Genomic DNA, 13204 nt, shown 5'->3' with positions numbered 1-13204 from the left:
GGCGGTCTGACAGGTATCGAGATGTTGCGGGAGAAAAGGAAGAAAAGAGCGAAGACAGCAGGAGTAGACAAGGGCAGGAGGAGAGAGCGACAGAGGTGGAGGCCAAGAAGGGAACTACAGGGCGGCTCCCGGCCCAGGCGGCTCGCTCATTGGGCCAGACGAGGAGAAGAACGAGCGCTGGCCTGAGGCAGGAGCTAGACCACGCGCCGGAGACCCGGGCCGCCTTGTTCTCCCTGGCCATATTACATGCGGCATACATCCTACATGCTCCATGCTCCATGCTACAGTCTTACGCTTAGTTGCGCGCTGCCGTCCCTGCAACCTGCGTCACTGCAGCTTGAGCCGATTTTCTTCTCCCGCCAGCCAATCACATCTGCGGCTGCCGCAACCTTCCTACGATACCGTGGCCACCCAGCATCAGACGCTACAACCAGGGGACAGCTGCCTCAGCACGGTCGAAGACGACCACAACCAAGGCATTTTATGCCTCTGGGGCTCTTTTCGGATTGCCGTCAGAGCTGCTGCTGCAGGTATTTCCTATTTAGGTAATATTGTGCTGCAACATTTGTCTAATACAAAGCCTCGCTATGCTCTTCACTATGAATCCATTGCCGGAGTATGTGGAACTATATAGGAGCGTCCGTCCTCGCCTGATATGTAAAGCAATCAGCCACGGCATCTATCCTCCGCAGTCTTCTTCATTCTTTTGATATCAAATGATGCTGTTTGCGATTTAGGCAAGATGTTCATGACGAGGCTGATGCATAGCCAAAACGCCAATATCTAGCCTGTCTTTTATACTATAGAAGAGGCCGAAAACCACAGAGTGAATTTTGTCATGCACACTCTACTTCAATGTCTAAAGAAGCGTGATCAATCAGATGCGCTTCATAAATGTTTTTCATCCCACCGCGTCTTCCCGAATAGAAGTGATTTCTGGTCCAGCAAGACAGATAACTTGAGCACCGAAATTGAATTCTTGAGAGCTTCAGTTATAAGTAGACATTAATCTATACATCCCCTTAGCATCTCTTATCCATCGACGGGAATCTCGTGCGCTCTACTGTCAAGCACGCTTGTTGACGCAGGCATTGAAGCCCTAATTTAAGATGACGTAGGCAGCAAACAACAAAACATGCGGCATGCTATGCCCGGTGCTTGGATCCGAGCATAGCAGCCAACCGTCCGCTTGAGATGATACTTTGCTTGATCGGCCTCGATTCCAAGGCCCAATCAGTGCAGAAAGGCGTGTTACAACAATCACAAGAATCATATAGCAATCCACATTCAGAAGAAAGAAGAATCACGGATGATTCGCGACAGAAGGGGCTTGGATCCCGCAGGCTAGTCCATTCGCGGCCTAGCCATGGGTCCAGAGAAGCTCCGGTTTGAGGCTCTTTATTATTGGTGGAAGGCTTCCTTAATATGGGGCGCTGGAGACATCTGTGATCCACGTGAAAATCGCATTTGATCGTCTTATGTAAGACTGAGAGTCGGCAACTAACGTATTTCACAAGCAACCCGGCCACCCATGTAATGCATACAAAATAGCCATTTTTTGTATCTCAATGTCTCAACAAAATTATTTATAAATCATAGTCCAAAATTTAATATATATTATATAATGAGCTTAATAATAATATAGATAAAAATTAGTGATAATAACTTAAAATTAATAAAAAATATAAAAGAAACAGTGTAATTTTGTGTATTTTATATTATTCAATGTAATTTTAAGATCTACTTATTTATTTTAAAATTCATTTTAAATTTATATTTTTTTTTACTAAGTAAGTGACATAGTAAATTTCAATCGACAGTTTATATATAATTTTGTTGAGATATTGAGATACAAAAAATGGCTATTTTGTATGCATTACATGGGTGGCCGGGTTGCTTGTGTTGCCGAGTTACTTGTGAAATACGTTAACTTAGTTAAATGCATAGCTCGATGAGAAATAATAATAAATGATGGTAGTGTGGGAATTGATTTCCGGAACATATCAACACAGTTACATATTTCCTAACTAGTGAAGAAAACAACCATGAACCCAATCCAGCTACCCACCACCCCCAACGCGGAATAAGCGCTCATGAACATGAGCGGGACGAATTCATACCGGTTCAAGCCGAAGACGATCTGGTGTATCAGAGAGCAATAAAGTATGAGTGGAATACTGATAGTAATGTACAAGGAGGAGAATCGGTCAAGTAAAAACACTCGCGGTCGCTCGGGGACAGGTGCGACCCGGTCAAAGGCGAAGAGAAACAAAATAAGCCAGAAAATCGTATACACTGTCTTGATGGGAAACTCAGTGGCCGTGAAAAGGAGAGGGAAGAGAGAGACATGACCAGCTACCGCCAAAGGCCGGAAGGCGCCGAGATATCGTCGGTCTTTGAGCGCAATAAGACTGAATGGGATAATAATTAGGAGGACAGCCTTCTCATGAACGTGCCATCCGAACAAAAAGGACGCGTAACCACACAATGTAATAGCGCCAATGAACGTATCCCAGTCTGGGCGTACCCAAAGCTTGATCAGGCATAGCTGTAAAGTATGAATATATTTTCAAGAGTCCACTGACAGGAATGCAAACGTACCAGTTGAAAAATAAAAGTGAGAGCAAAAGTTTGTTCCTTGCTGATTTGTGGTAGTACTGCAAAAGAACTGTCACCTACCAAGCCTCGAGTAACACTCTGTCTGGCTTCGTAATCGACTAACAAGCCTAAGCGAGGGCCAACTTTGTAATGTCAGTCTTGGGCCTGTAATCTCGGATGGGAGGGAATTCATACATGGAATTAATACACGATCCGCAAATGCATACATTGCCCAAATATTTGGAGCCCAGTATGCGTGCGTGAGACCGCGAGAGAACGGAAAGAGTCGACTTTTCAGTTGAAGCAGCTGGTTCCAGTATGCGAATGGTCCAAAAGCCAACGCGAAAACGCTAGTAACACTGAGTCCCAGCTTGGTCGTGTTCACAAACCGAGGTCGAAGGATAGATTTCGGATCAAGACAATAAACTCTTAGCAAATATACAAACCAGGCTAGAGACAGATACAAGTATATATGTTTGAGACACAGGAGAGCTGCAAAGGCCACTGCGCTGTAGAGTAAAGTCGATTGTTTGCGTGCCCAGACAATCGACAAGATCAAGACCCCGTACAAAAACCCATTGTATTGAAAGTGGATGTGATCGATGATAAGAAGGCCCGGCGATAGTAGAACGGACAAGCTCGCAATATGTGCTAGACTTTTATTGGCTGGAGAGACAGACTCGACATATCTCCATTTAAAAACACATTAGCGAGGCGAAATACATAGAGAGCAGGTCCGCTTACCGAGTCAGTGCAAATACCAGAACCAGCTCCGTAATTATAACGCTCGCGCGTTGGAAATAGACGGTTTGCCATGAGTCATAATCGAGGTTGTTTACAATCAGCATAGCAGGGTCAGCGTAGTATGCGAGTTTCGAAAGAAGCCATTCAAAGGCAGCAAAGAATGGAGGGTAATCGAGAGTCCATTCCGAAGTTTTCTGCGACAAACTTCAAAAAGATATTCCTAAAGCCTGCTCTCCGTGTCATACCTCGTAATACCATTCTTGAACTGGAAGAGAGCTGGTAATGGCGAGCCAATTGCGATGCACTTCGAAATCGGTGGACTTGCTATACAAAACGTCAATGACTTAATACTGCAAGAAACCTTTGAGCTTGTTCATACTAGGCAGGAAAGAGAAGCACCTTGAAGGCCGCCGCAACAAGGGCGCACTGCGCCAACGAAGGATAGAAGTTAGGCATTTGCTGCTGGTTGCATCGCGAGACAAACGGAGAAAGGGTTCTTCCTCAATGCGACGACTGGTGCTGGAGCTTGAAGCGCCCGTGTTGCGGAGATGCGGAAGTTGCGATGCACGTGACTGATTGTAATCTGATGTGTGAGGCCAAGCTGTCAAGAAGCTAATTGGTCGGCGGGCCAAATGTATTCATCAACCTCCCTACTACGACCAAGGACGTATTACCACTCCCATGCATATATGCTTCTCCCGGGCATTGTCACTCCTCCCCGGCTTCCTTCCTCGATTCAATTAATAGTGCCTTTCATACTATAACCCCGCTGTACCTATTGCTTTGAAGGTTTGCTCGCGTGCGATTGCCAATTGTAATCGACTGCGGGTTGCCTGGAAGATCAAAGAGATTGATAGTGGCCAATTGTTGTGTAGTCACAATCCTGCCTCATTACTGAATATCCACAGTAATAACACCGGGGATCAAATATGAAGCTGCCGGTGTCTCTCGCTCTTTACTTGACTGCGGTCAGTGCACAGTCGGTCATAGAAAGTGTCAGCTTTGGGTATGGAGATAAGTGAGTCCATCCAACCCACTCTACCGACTAGTTGTGCAACTAAAGTTCCTCTCCCAGGATTTCTCAAAGCTCCGATAGCATCCCAGGATGGGCTCTTAAGGGCGAAGGTCACCAGCCACGAGTTGTTAGTAGAGAGTGGTCCATGGCTATTTGTAAATAAAAAACTGACTCCTTTTAAGCTCTCTGACAAGCTCATCCTCACACCACCTTATCCCGGGCACACAAGAGGCTCTCTATGGGCTGAGAAGCCGTATGTTCTAGTGCACAGCTTACGTGATTCTCGGTAATACGCTAACTAACTTTTCTTTTTCAGTCTTTCAGAGTCTAGCTGGACTGCAGAGTTCCAGTTCAGAGCTACTGGTCAAGAGAGGGGTAGCGGTAACCTCCAATTATGGTACGTTAAGGACGGAGAGAGCCAGGTTAGCTCCTCAAGCATCTATACAGTGGGAAAATTTGACGGATTCGTTTTGACCTTTGATACCCATGGCGGACGGGTGAGCTTTCATCACTTGATTACTATACTAAAATACTGGCCTCGATGCTAAAGTTCCTTGTTAGGGCGGAAGCGTTCGTGGCTTTTTAAACGACGGCTCGATAGCTTACAACCAACACACCAATGTCGACAGCCTAGCTTTCGGCCACTGTGATTACCCATATCGCAACTTGGGACGTCCTTCTATGATTGAGATCAAGCAGACTAGCAGCATTTTCGAGGTTATCGTGGACCAAAAAATCTGTTTCCAGACGCCAAAAGTCGTTTTACCATCAGGCAACGTCTTTGGATTAACAGCTGCTACACCTGATAACCCAGATTCATTCGAAATCTTCAAATTCCTCGTGACTCCGGGTCCCCAAACTTCTGGACAGACACAGCAGCAGCAACAAGTGCCAATTCGGGCCACAACAAACAATGATGAAACTAATTCGATCAACTCCGGCGCACTCAACGATATAAACAACCGTCTCCAGCAGCTTGGCCAGGACGTTGCGCAACTTTCACAGCAGAGTGATTCTCGTCACCAGGAGCTTCTCAATAAAGTCGCGTTAGGCTCATCAGGGTCGTCAGATTCTTCGGACTCCTCTAGCTCATCATGGCAAAATGACGCTCGTCTCAATGAGGTAAATGACCGTCTAAAACGTATAGAGAACGCGTTGTCGGGTCTGCAGCGCGATCTAGAAGGAAGGGACTATCGAAACCAGTTTACACAACTTCATAAAGCAATCGAGACATCTCACGTCAGCTTGACTGAGGCTTTACAAACTTCCATTCTCAACAGTATGTATCTTCAAAACACAACCACATCTACAAGAAGCATTATTAACTCTCTCTGATCAGTGATCACTGCTACAACGCCTCGCATGGGACTCTTTATCTGCGTCGTTATTGCCTTCCAGCTCGTTCTTGCTGGGGTATACATTTTCTACAAACGCCGACGCAACAGCATGCCGAAAAAATTCCTATGAATGACCTAGCCGACGGTTCTCTAAGAAGAATGATGTGATGATTTACGCCATTCGTAAATCCCTTTTAGGTATTATTTTCATGTTTCTTCTTGATATGTCTCTTTTCGGGTTGGATATCGGATTTTATAGCATTGCCCACGTTACGCAATTGGCTAGTTATATGTTACTTTTGTACAACAGTTATCATTTAGCCATCATGACATCAATCGATGTACTAGTAGTCACTTCAGCTTGTACTGTAACTGTTTCATACGTGCATTGTCACTTAGGGGGGAGGGGTTCTTAGAGAGCTTTATCTTTACCATCAGTCGCAAAACTCTGGTCAATCAATGAGTGTAAAGTCGTAAAATAATTGAAACAAAGATTGGAAGTGACTGCTGACAACGAATGTGGCCTGGCTTGGCACGAAGTTTAATTACAAAACTAATGCTTTTAGACAATAAGACAGAATAAACAAGCTCAACATTGAAAGTAGAACGTGACAATTTCGCGAAATTGCCAAATGTATGCTGGTGATAAAAATATGGGCTGCAACCCTGATAATGACAAACAAACGATGCCTAAGTCCCTTTCTCGCCATTGAAAATGATCAAACAAACCCCAGAGGGTACCCCAGAGGAAAAAAGTGAAGAGAAAAGAAACATGATGCAAACTCCGAAAAACAATTTCCCAAAATTCACAATGGGAATTCCTAATCAAACGACCAATTTCATTCTATGATACATGTGTGCAGGCTAGCTTTAAACAGCGCTGCTGAGTCTGTCCAAAATCTTAAAGCGAAACCGGTTTTTTGGTTCGTCTCTAAGAATGTATCGTCGCAATGTATGTCGATGCGCGTGTAATAGGGGGTAAAACTCTTGATATTTTTTGTAAGAAACCTCAATATGCATGAATAATCTAAATAGCGCATCCTAGCAATTATTTCTGTAGTGTTCCGATACGGCGACTAATCAGCTCCTGGAGCGCTTGAAGTGATTCCAGCTCGGTTGGAGCATGTGGAGCACCTTCTTCAGAAGAGGCAAGCAGTGCATCAATCAGGGGGGTGACTCGATCCGATGGGATTTTTGGGATATCACGGTCTTGTGTTGCGAAAGAGACGAGGTTGGCGATAGCTTCGCGGTCGGCTGGAGAACGCGAGCCCAATATCGATGCTTCAGCTTCGGTATTTGATAAAATTTGTGGCGCGGCAGATTGGTAAAATTCGGCTGCTCGCTCTACCAATTCATCCAATTTCTTAGAAGCGTACTTTCGATATCGTTCAGCACCAGCAACGCAAATATCAAAATCAAGATTCTCTCGCTTAACCCGCTCGATGAAGTTGAGTTTCACTCCCTGTTCTGAAACCCGATAAACAATTCCTTGAGATTCCGTTTCTTGTAGCTCTTCGACTTCTGAATCCTCCGGTAAAATATCGATGTCAATCACGCGAGGGTTCCTAGGCCGTCGAATTCGAGATTTGCCCGCATAAGACCCATTCTCAGTGTGAACAACGTAGAGTTCGTGATCAATATGATTAGGACACATCCAGTTGTGGTAAGTCTTGTCACTAGGGTGTAGTTGTTTTGGAGGTCCAGGCAAAGGAGGATCTGTGCAATCAATATGCCACCAACATGGGCAATAGTCACATTGTATCATCGGACGAGTCCCATTGGATGTTAAACCACACGCGATACAGACAATGAGCTTCCCCTTTGCATCAAACTGCCGGGTTAGGTATTCTTGCTCGGCCCTTCCCTCTCGTCTACCCCGGCCGTGAGGTCCACTTCTCAAGTTGGTTGCAACTTGCTGGTACACACCTCCTTTACCAGATTGCACGCCCTGGTAGTAATGGCGGATGCTGTGAGGAAGCTGGAATTCTTGCTCTGACTGTCCAAGGTTCTTAACAAGGGATTTAAATGAAAGGCGCACCTCGCACGTCGGGCAGAACCATTGTCCTTCGGGGGGTTTGCAGGATCCAACGGCGGCTCCAGGCAAGAGAAATGGTAAGAATTAACACAGCCATCACAGCATAGTAGCGATCCACTAGTTTGACATTGATGGCAATAATCCCTGTTCTCTTGGGAACCATCGCGTGCAGCAGCACGTTCGCTAGAGGTATTCTCATCCGGAACCTCAGGCTCAGACTCGTCGAACGATGAATCCATCGAGCTTTCTGTAGCCAAAGAAGAGCGAATTTGACTTTCCCTTGCGACGATTGGAAAATTGTCGCGACGAGTGCGTTTAGCTATCGACGCCAGATCTTCTTGTTCTTCGTGATCCAAAACTTCCCCTACATGAACACTCTGCGGGGCAGCCTCGTCTACCATTGAAGATGAAACGAGCAGCAATTCCGAGTCGCGGCCTCTCTTCCTGCCCCTAGTCAGAGGAGCCGTTCCGGTCGTGGGCGTTCCCATTGGTTTTGGACCTGTGGATTTGGTCGAGGACAAAGAACTGACGCTGGTTGTCGAAAGCGAGCGACTGACAGGTTCTGGAGCAACAGCGCTATCAGCCGGATTGCTTCGTTTATAGGCGTCTCGCATAACCGTCTTGAATACGGCCTTCTGATCTGAATCGGGGTTCTTCCTCATCACACTATCTAGAATGGAAAGAGCAAAAGGATCGGTGGAGCCTTGATCCCACAGCCGTCGAAGTCCTTGTGACACGGCTCGATTGCCAGCCTCCTCTGCGACGCGAAGGGCGACTTGCACTACAGACCGGAGCTTCTCCACGTCATATTCAGTCGAGGTGAAAGTCGGGAGTGACGCAGGGTCAGATGTGGCGACAGGCGTGTTGCTTTCAGATATGAGATTTTCTTGACTGGCATCTTTCTTCGCCACCTTTCTATGCTCTTTGGCCTCTTTGATCTGTTTCGGCACTTTGATCCCAGCTTTACGCTTGTCCGCCGCTGAAGGTAGATGTCCTAAAGGTCGCATAGACGAAAGAGCAGCATTTTGACCGTACCAGGCATTTGACCAGGTGTAGTCTTTGTAACTCGGCTGCGATTCTCTCAACGTAGGCTCATCCCAGTTGGAGTTCGCGATCAACTGATCGATTGACAACTTCCCGTTCACTGACATTTCGGCATCAAGATGTCGAGAGTACAGTTTTTGATCCACGTTTGTTTTGTGACTGCTTAACTGTCCCAGTGGTTGGGGTTCTGCTGTATTCTCACGGGAAGTGTCCAGGATTTCGACGCCGATGCGCGAGTGTCGCCCGGTGCGGCGTTGCTTGCGAGGTCTCGAAGAGTCGAAAAATTCTGAAGCCGAATGAGATGCTATCGGGGTAGAAGGACGGGAATTATGCGGTGTTGCTCGAGAACTAGAGCGTAAATTTGGGGCCATTGTTTTTGGAGTCAATCTGTATAGCTCCTCCAAGGGCTGAAGGGAAGATGATCGGCCCCGGACAGGGGAGCGCCTACGCGACCAGGTTAGCCCAATAAACAATTCGGGGGGGATGGAAGGAACTCACTCAGACAGATGATTCCAAAGCCGGTTGCAAAAGCACCAGGCTCTGCTGCTGAATCGTGGACTGCCCCCGCGTAATCTCCGGGTCAAGGGAGAGAAGAAAGGAAGAAGGCCGGGAGAGTCGAGTAGGCGACTTTTTCGGGAACTCCTGCCAGTCACGCCCTAACCGGCAAATGTAAGGAAAACCCCGAACACAACAGCGCCCTTTTCTTCTGCTTGGTGACGAAAATCGATGATTCCGTAGAATGTTTGCTAGTTCATCGAATAAACGAATCAAGTTTGAGGCTCTCTCCAGAGGACAGTCTACCTAACGAGATTCAGGGGTCTACCCCTTTCTAATAGCAAAGCCGTAGTGAAGGAAGCGAAAGCAGCAAGAAAGTCTTTCCAAAGGCTTTCGCTCGTTTTAAGTCCTCTTAACTGTAGAATACTGCGTAATTTCTTCCTAGTTTGGCTTCTCCAGTGATTCTGTCGAGAGGAACGAGTCCTACGGTCCCGATACTCAGTAGGTGCAGAGAACGACAGGAGTCCTTAACCACCTACAGTGAACACGATTCCGAGGGAGATGCGATAACAATGGGAAAACAGTTGAGGATAGTCCCTGCTCCAGAGATTGAAGAAAATGCGCCTATATGGCTTGTCGTAAGAGTAGAATCGAGGGTCTCTCAGTTGGTGCGATAAACGGTGACAAAAGCACAACTATCAAAATTAAAAGACCCAAAAGAAAAGAAACATATGATTTGATGGTTTTTTAATGGCCGTGATGGTCTTGGAAGAGGGTGGAGGTGGTGATAGAGAATGGCGATGCGAAGCCGATCGACTTGGGATGGAGGGGTTTGGGGGATGGGCTGCAGAAACTAGGCCACGCTTGAAAATAAAAGCTAGAACAGCTGCAGGCCCAAGATATCTCTGCAGAGTAGCAGATATCTGCCTATAAGTATTAAATACTCCAGCGGGTAGAAGAAGGTAAAATTTTGATGATGAGCGAGACCAGTACCTAAATTTAGAACCAGGTGAAGAGGCCAACGAGAGAGCAGATGTGATGCACTATGCAGTGATTCAGATAATTCAGTGTGATCAATGGTAAAACCATCTATCCTCTCATACAGTCAAGAGGATGAGAGAAGTTAGATGTTAGGGAAGGAAACAGTATTAGGCTTTCAAAAAGGCAGTGATGCCGGTGTAAGGGGTGTGATTTCGAGGAAACGCTGTCTTGTCAAACGACAAGAAATGGAAGATATGGAAGAAATAAAAAAAACGAGGTGAATATGTGAGGATGTGATAACGCGAGAGAAGTCTAGAAAAGAGGGGGTTGGGAAAAGACTCGCCACGGGGCAAACAGGTAGGTAGGTCTATGATGGATCGGTTGACTCCAGTTCCGAAGACATCAAAAATCCCGAGATTGGAAACGGCACCCGGTAACAATGATATCTCCACGCATGCATGAATTCGTGTACGACTGAGCACATGAGATGATATTGGCAATGAGATATACCAAAGAATGCCACTGCACACTGCATAGCACCAGTTGGTTGACTCAAGCTGCAGTCAGCCGGACCGTTAAGGGTTATTTTGATAGTGGCCGTTTTCAATTTTTTCTACAGCTGATTTGATTTACCGCTTGAAATGTTCGACTTGGCATATTATGGATATACCTATTTATTATATATCTAGAAGTTCTCTTGGTCTATCGTCAGAATCCAGATGAATTGATCGTAACATTATGTTCTGAGTCTGGATGAGCATGTTACCTGTTGCTACCTCATGCTCAAATAAATGTCACCAACATGACATCCGGAAGGGTATATGCAGTTGACTATGTTACCAGCGATCTACGTAGAATTGCACTCTCACTATTTTTTTAATTTTCGCTCGCTTAGCTTGCGTTGTATTTATGGACAGAAGTAGTTCGTAACTATAAACTGCCACCTTGACGCCCAAATGGCAACATCCACGGTATTTCGAGTGCTCCAGCTTTCTTCTTGAAAGCCAAGTAAGTTTGCCTTTTAATTTCCAGAATTATCAGCACCCTGGAATAGGCGCTTTCAAACTGTGTCTACTCGAGCGGGATGAAGGATTCCCGTGCTCTGCATTTCTTTATTCCGCCTCTCCGGAAGCTGGTTTTGCTGACTTTTTCTTTTTGTTGGATGACTTTTTAGCCTTTGATAGAGGTTGCTCCAAAATTTCAAGGATCTCTTGATCCTCGATCTTTTTGTCAGTTTTGAATTTGGTTAGGTCAGGGGCAGGAGGAGCAGCCAGCCTGGTCAAGCCGTTCTTAGTAATGGCTGAGTACAGCGTTAGCTTGATTTATTTGAAAGACTCGGATTTTAAGTTGCTTACCAACGGTAGTCAGAAGACGAGAGACTGGCTCGTTATCCGAATCACCGGCCGGCTCGTATTGCCGAACTACACCACCTCGAACACACTCAACAACACCAACTTTAGCAGCCTTCTCGTCATCCAGCTGACGCAGACTGAAAGGAAAAGTTCCAAACTTCTTGACAATCTCGGAAAGAGTTTGGCGAGAGCTTGGACGTTTCAAAATATAGGTTGTGGTGGTGCGGCGGTGTAAAGTAGCTCGTTGCGGCAATGTCTTGACCTTTCCAGAACCTAGACTCAGGCCAACTTCGACACCCCAGACTTCGCCGACGTCTGGTGAACCTTCACCCTTGGCACCACCACCAGGTGAGAGGATAATCTTTTTGTTACCTTCGATTTCATTGCGCTCGAACAGCCAGCTAGTAGTGTTTTCAACGACATTGCAACCGTATGTCTTGGCCACCTTCTCGATCAAGCTGGAAATTTTGCTCTGGGTTGGAGGCTTCTGGGCAGCGGCCTTTACCTTCTCCTCGTCTGTGCCGGAAGCCAGTAGACCTGGGGGGACCATCAAGCGTAAGAGAAGCTCGTTGGCATAATAGGTAGCATGAACAAGATCAGCTTCACGACCTTCCACTACATCCTTGGGGGAGTCTTTTCTGGCGACGATGATCGTATCGGAGACAATTGTGCCAAACCCGTCGATTTGGGCACCAAGCTGAATCTTGATGACCTCACCTGCCTTGAGTGTCGTCTCAGCCTCCTCTGTGTCAGAGACAAGGGGTGTGTACGGAGTCACAAATGAGCTTGGTGATACGGTAGTGGGATGGCCAATGCCTGGGAGAAGACACAGTCAATACTAAGAGCAAGGCAGACTTTAAGCGTTGGTTGCGGGTCACCTTTGACAATTTTTTTGCCTTTGTAGACCTTGGAGATTTCTTCCTCGAGGAGTTGATCACCCTTCTGGCAAAGTTCGAGAATCTTGCTTCCCTCAAGGCACCATCCTACCATTCAGCAGTGTCAGTCAACGGATCCTGGGCACTGCCATGTCCCAGGCTCACCTGTTACGGCCTCCAGCACCTTCTGCGAGATTTGCGCAGCGGTCTTGTACTTGGTCAGGGTATCAGGGTTGTTGAGGGTGTAGTCTGAAGGAGAGAAAGTAGGTGTGTTAGCTTCCCATGCCGGTTTCTCCAAGAAGCTCTGGCTTGCCAGGCAGCACACGTGTAGCGCAAGACAAAGCATGGTTCACTCACCAACCTCGGACTCCGCCATTGCGTGCAGATCTTCCTCGTTAGCCCGGGAGGCTCGAGACAAACGTTCGATATAGAAAGATAGAATAGATACAGAAGGCTCACGACACGTCGAAGCAATGGCAATGCGAGGCGGCTGTCGTGTGCGCAAGGAAGGTACTAAATAGATGAGGGTATGGCGGGGTTTGTCTGTCTCAGCAGTGCTAATAGTGTGTGTGCGCCAGGCTGTCGTGGTGGGGCTGCTGCCGTCTGAGGACGCAACGTCATACCTGCACCTGCTCTACCACCACCACTCCTACTATGTCAAACATGGACATGCACATACACCCTCGCGCTGTCCACGCCGCAACACCAACACATCCCATTCTCTGCCG

General features: G+C 46.8%; 4 protein-coding genes across 4 annotated transcripts; 1 reads left to right on the top strand and 3 right to left on the bottom strand.

Moving 5' to 3' along the window:
• Positions 1–1944: 1944 nt before the first annotated feature.
• Positions 1945–3890, bottom strand: BGW36DRAFT_381482 (glucosyltransferase). The gene is made up of 6 exons (XM_046216435.1): positions 3722–3890; positions 3588–3666; positions 3343–3536; positions 2794–3287; positions 2602–2741; positions 1945–2548 (listed from the first exon to the last, which is right to left on the bottom strand). The coding sequence occupies exons 1-6, from the start codon at positions 3796–3798 to the stop codon at positions 2024–2026; spliced, it is 1509 nt and encodes a 502-aa protein (XP_046071634.1). The 5' UTR covers positions 3799–3890; the 3' UTR covers positions 1945–2023.
• Position 3891: 1 nt separating this feature from the next.
• On the top strand, positions 3892–6156 carry BGW36DRAFT_381480 (putative lectin family integral membrane protein). The gene is made up of 6 exons (XM_046216434.1): positions 3892–4360; positions 4418–4484; positions 4540–4610; positions 4674–4854; positions 4919–5636; positions 5697–6156. Exons 1-6 carry the CDS (start codon positions 4272–4274, stop codon positions 5822–5824), a joined length of 1254 nt encoding a protein of 417 aa, XP_046071633.1. The 5' UTR covers positions 3892–4271; the 3' UTR covers positions 5825–6156.
• A 586-nt stretch (positions 6157–6742) lies between these two features.
• BGW36DRAFT_398179 (putative PHD finger domain protein) lies at positions 6743–9144 on the bottom strand (the record flags this gene model as incomplete). The annotated part of the gene is made up of 3 exons (XM_046218381.1): positions 6743–7788; positions 7821–7976; positions 8004–9144. 3 exons carry the CDS (start codon positions 9142–9144, stop codon positions 6743–6745), a joined length of 2343 nt encoding a protein of 780 aa, XP_046071632.1.
• A 1743-nt stretch (positions 9145–10887) lies between these two features.
• On the bottom strand, positions 10888–13003 carry BGW36DRAFT_381476 (curved DNA-binding protein). The gene is made up of 5 exons (XM_046216433.1): positions 12834–13003; positions 12642–12725; positions 12480–12584; positions 11605–12417; positions 10888–11549 (listed from the first exon to the last, which is right to left on the bottom strand). The coding sequence occupies exons 1-5, from the start codon at positions 12850–12852 to the stop codon at positions 11362–11364; spliced, it is 1209 nt and encodes a 402-aa protein (XP_046071631.1). The 5' UTR covers positions 12853–13003; the 3' UTR covers positions 10888–11361.
• Between the last annotated feature and the right edge of the window lie 201 nt (positions 13004–13204).

This window comes from Talaromyces proteolyticus (assembly GCF_021365285.1).
Source record: "Talaromyces proteolyticus strain PMI_201 chromosome Unknown BGW36scaffold_7, whole genome shotgun sequence".
Taxonomy (NCBI): Eukaryota; Fungi; Ascomycota; class Eurotiomycetes; order Eurotiales; family Trichocomaceae; genus Talaromyces; species Talaromyces proteolyticus.
The sequence above is the reverse complement of the archived record's forward strand: the minus strand, read 5'-3'. Positions and strand labels throughout refer to the sequence as shown.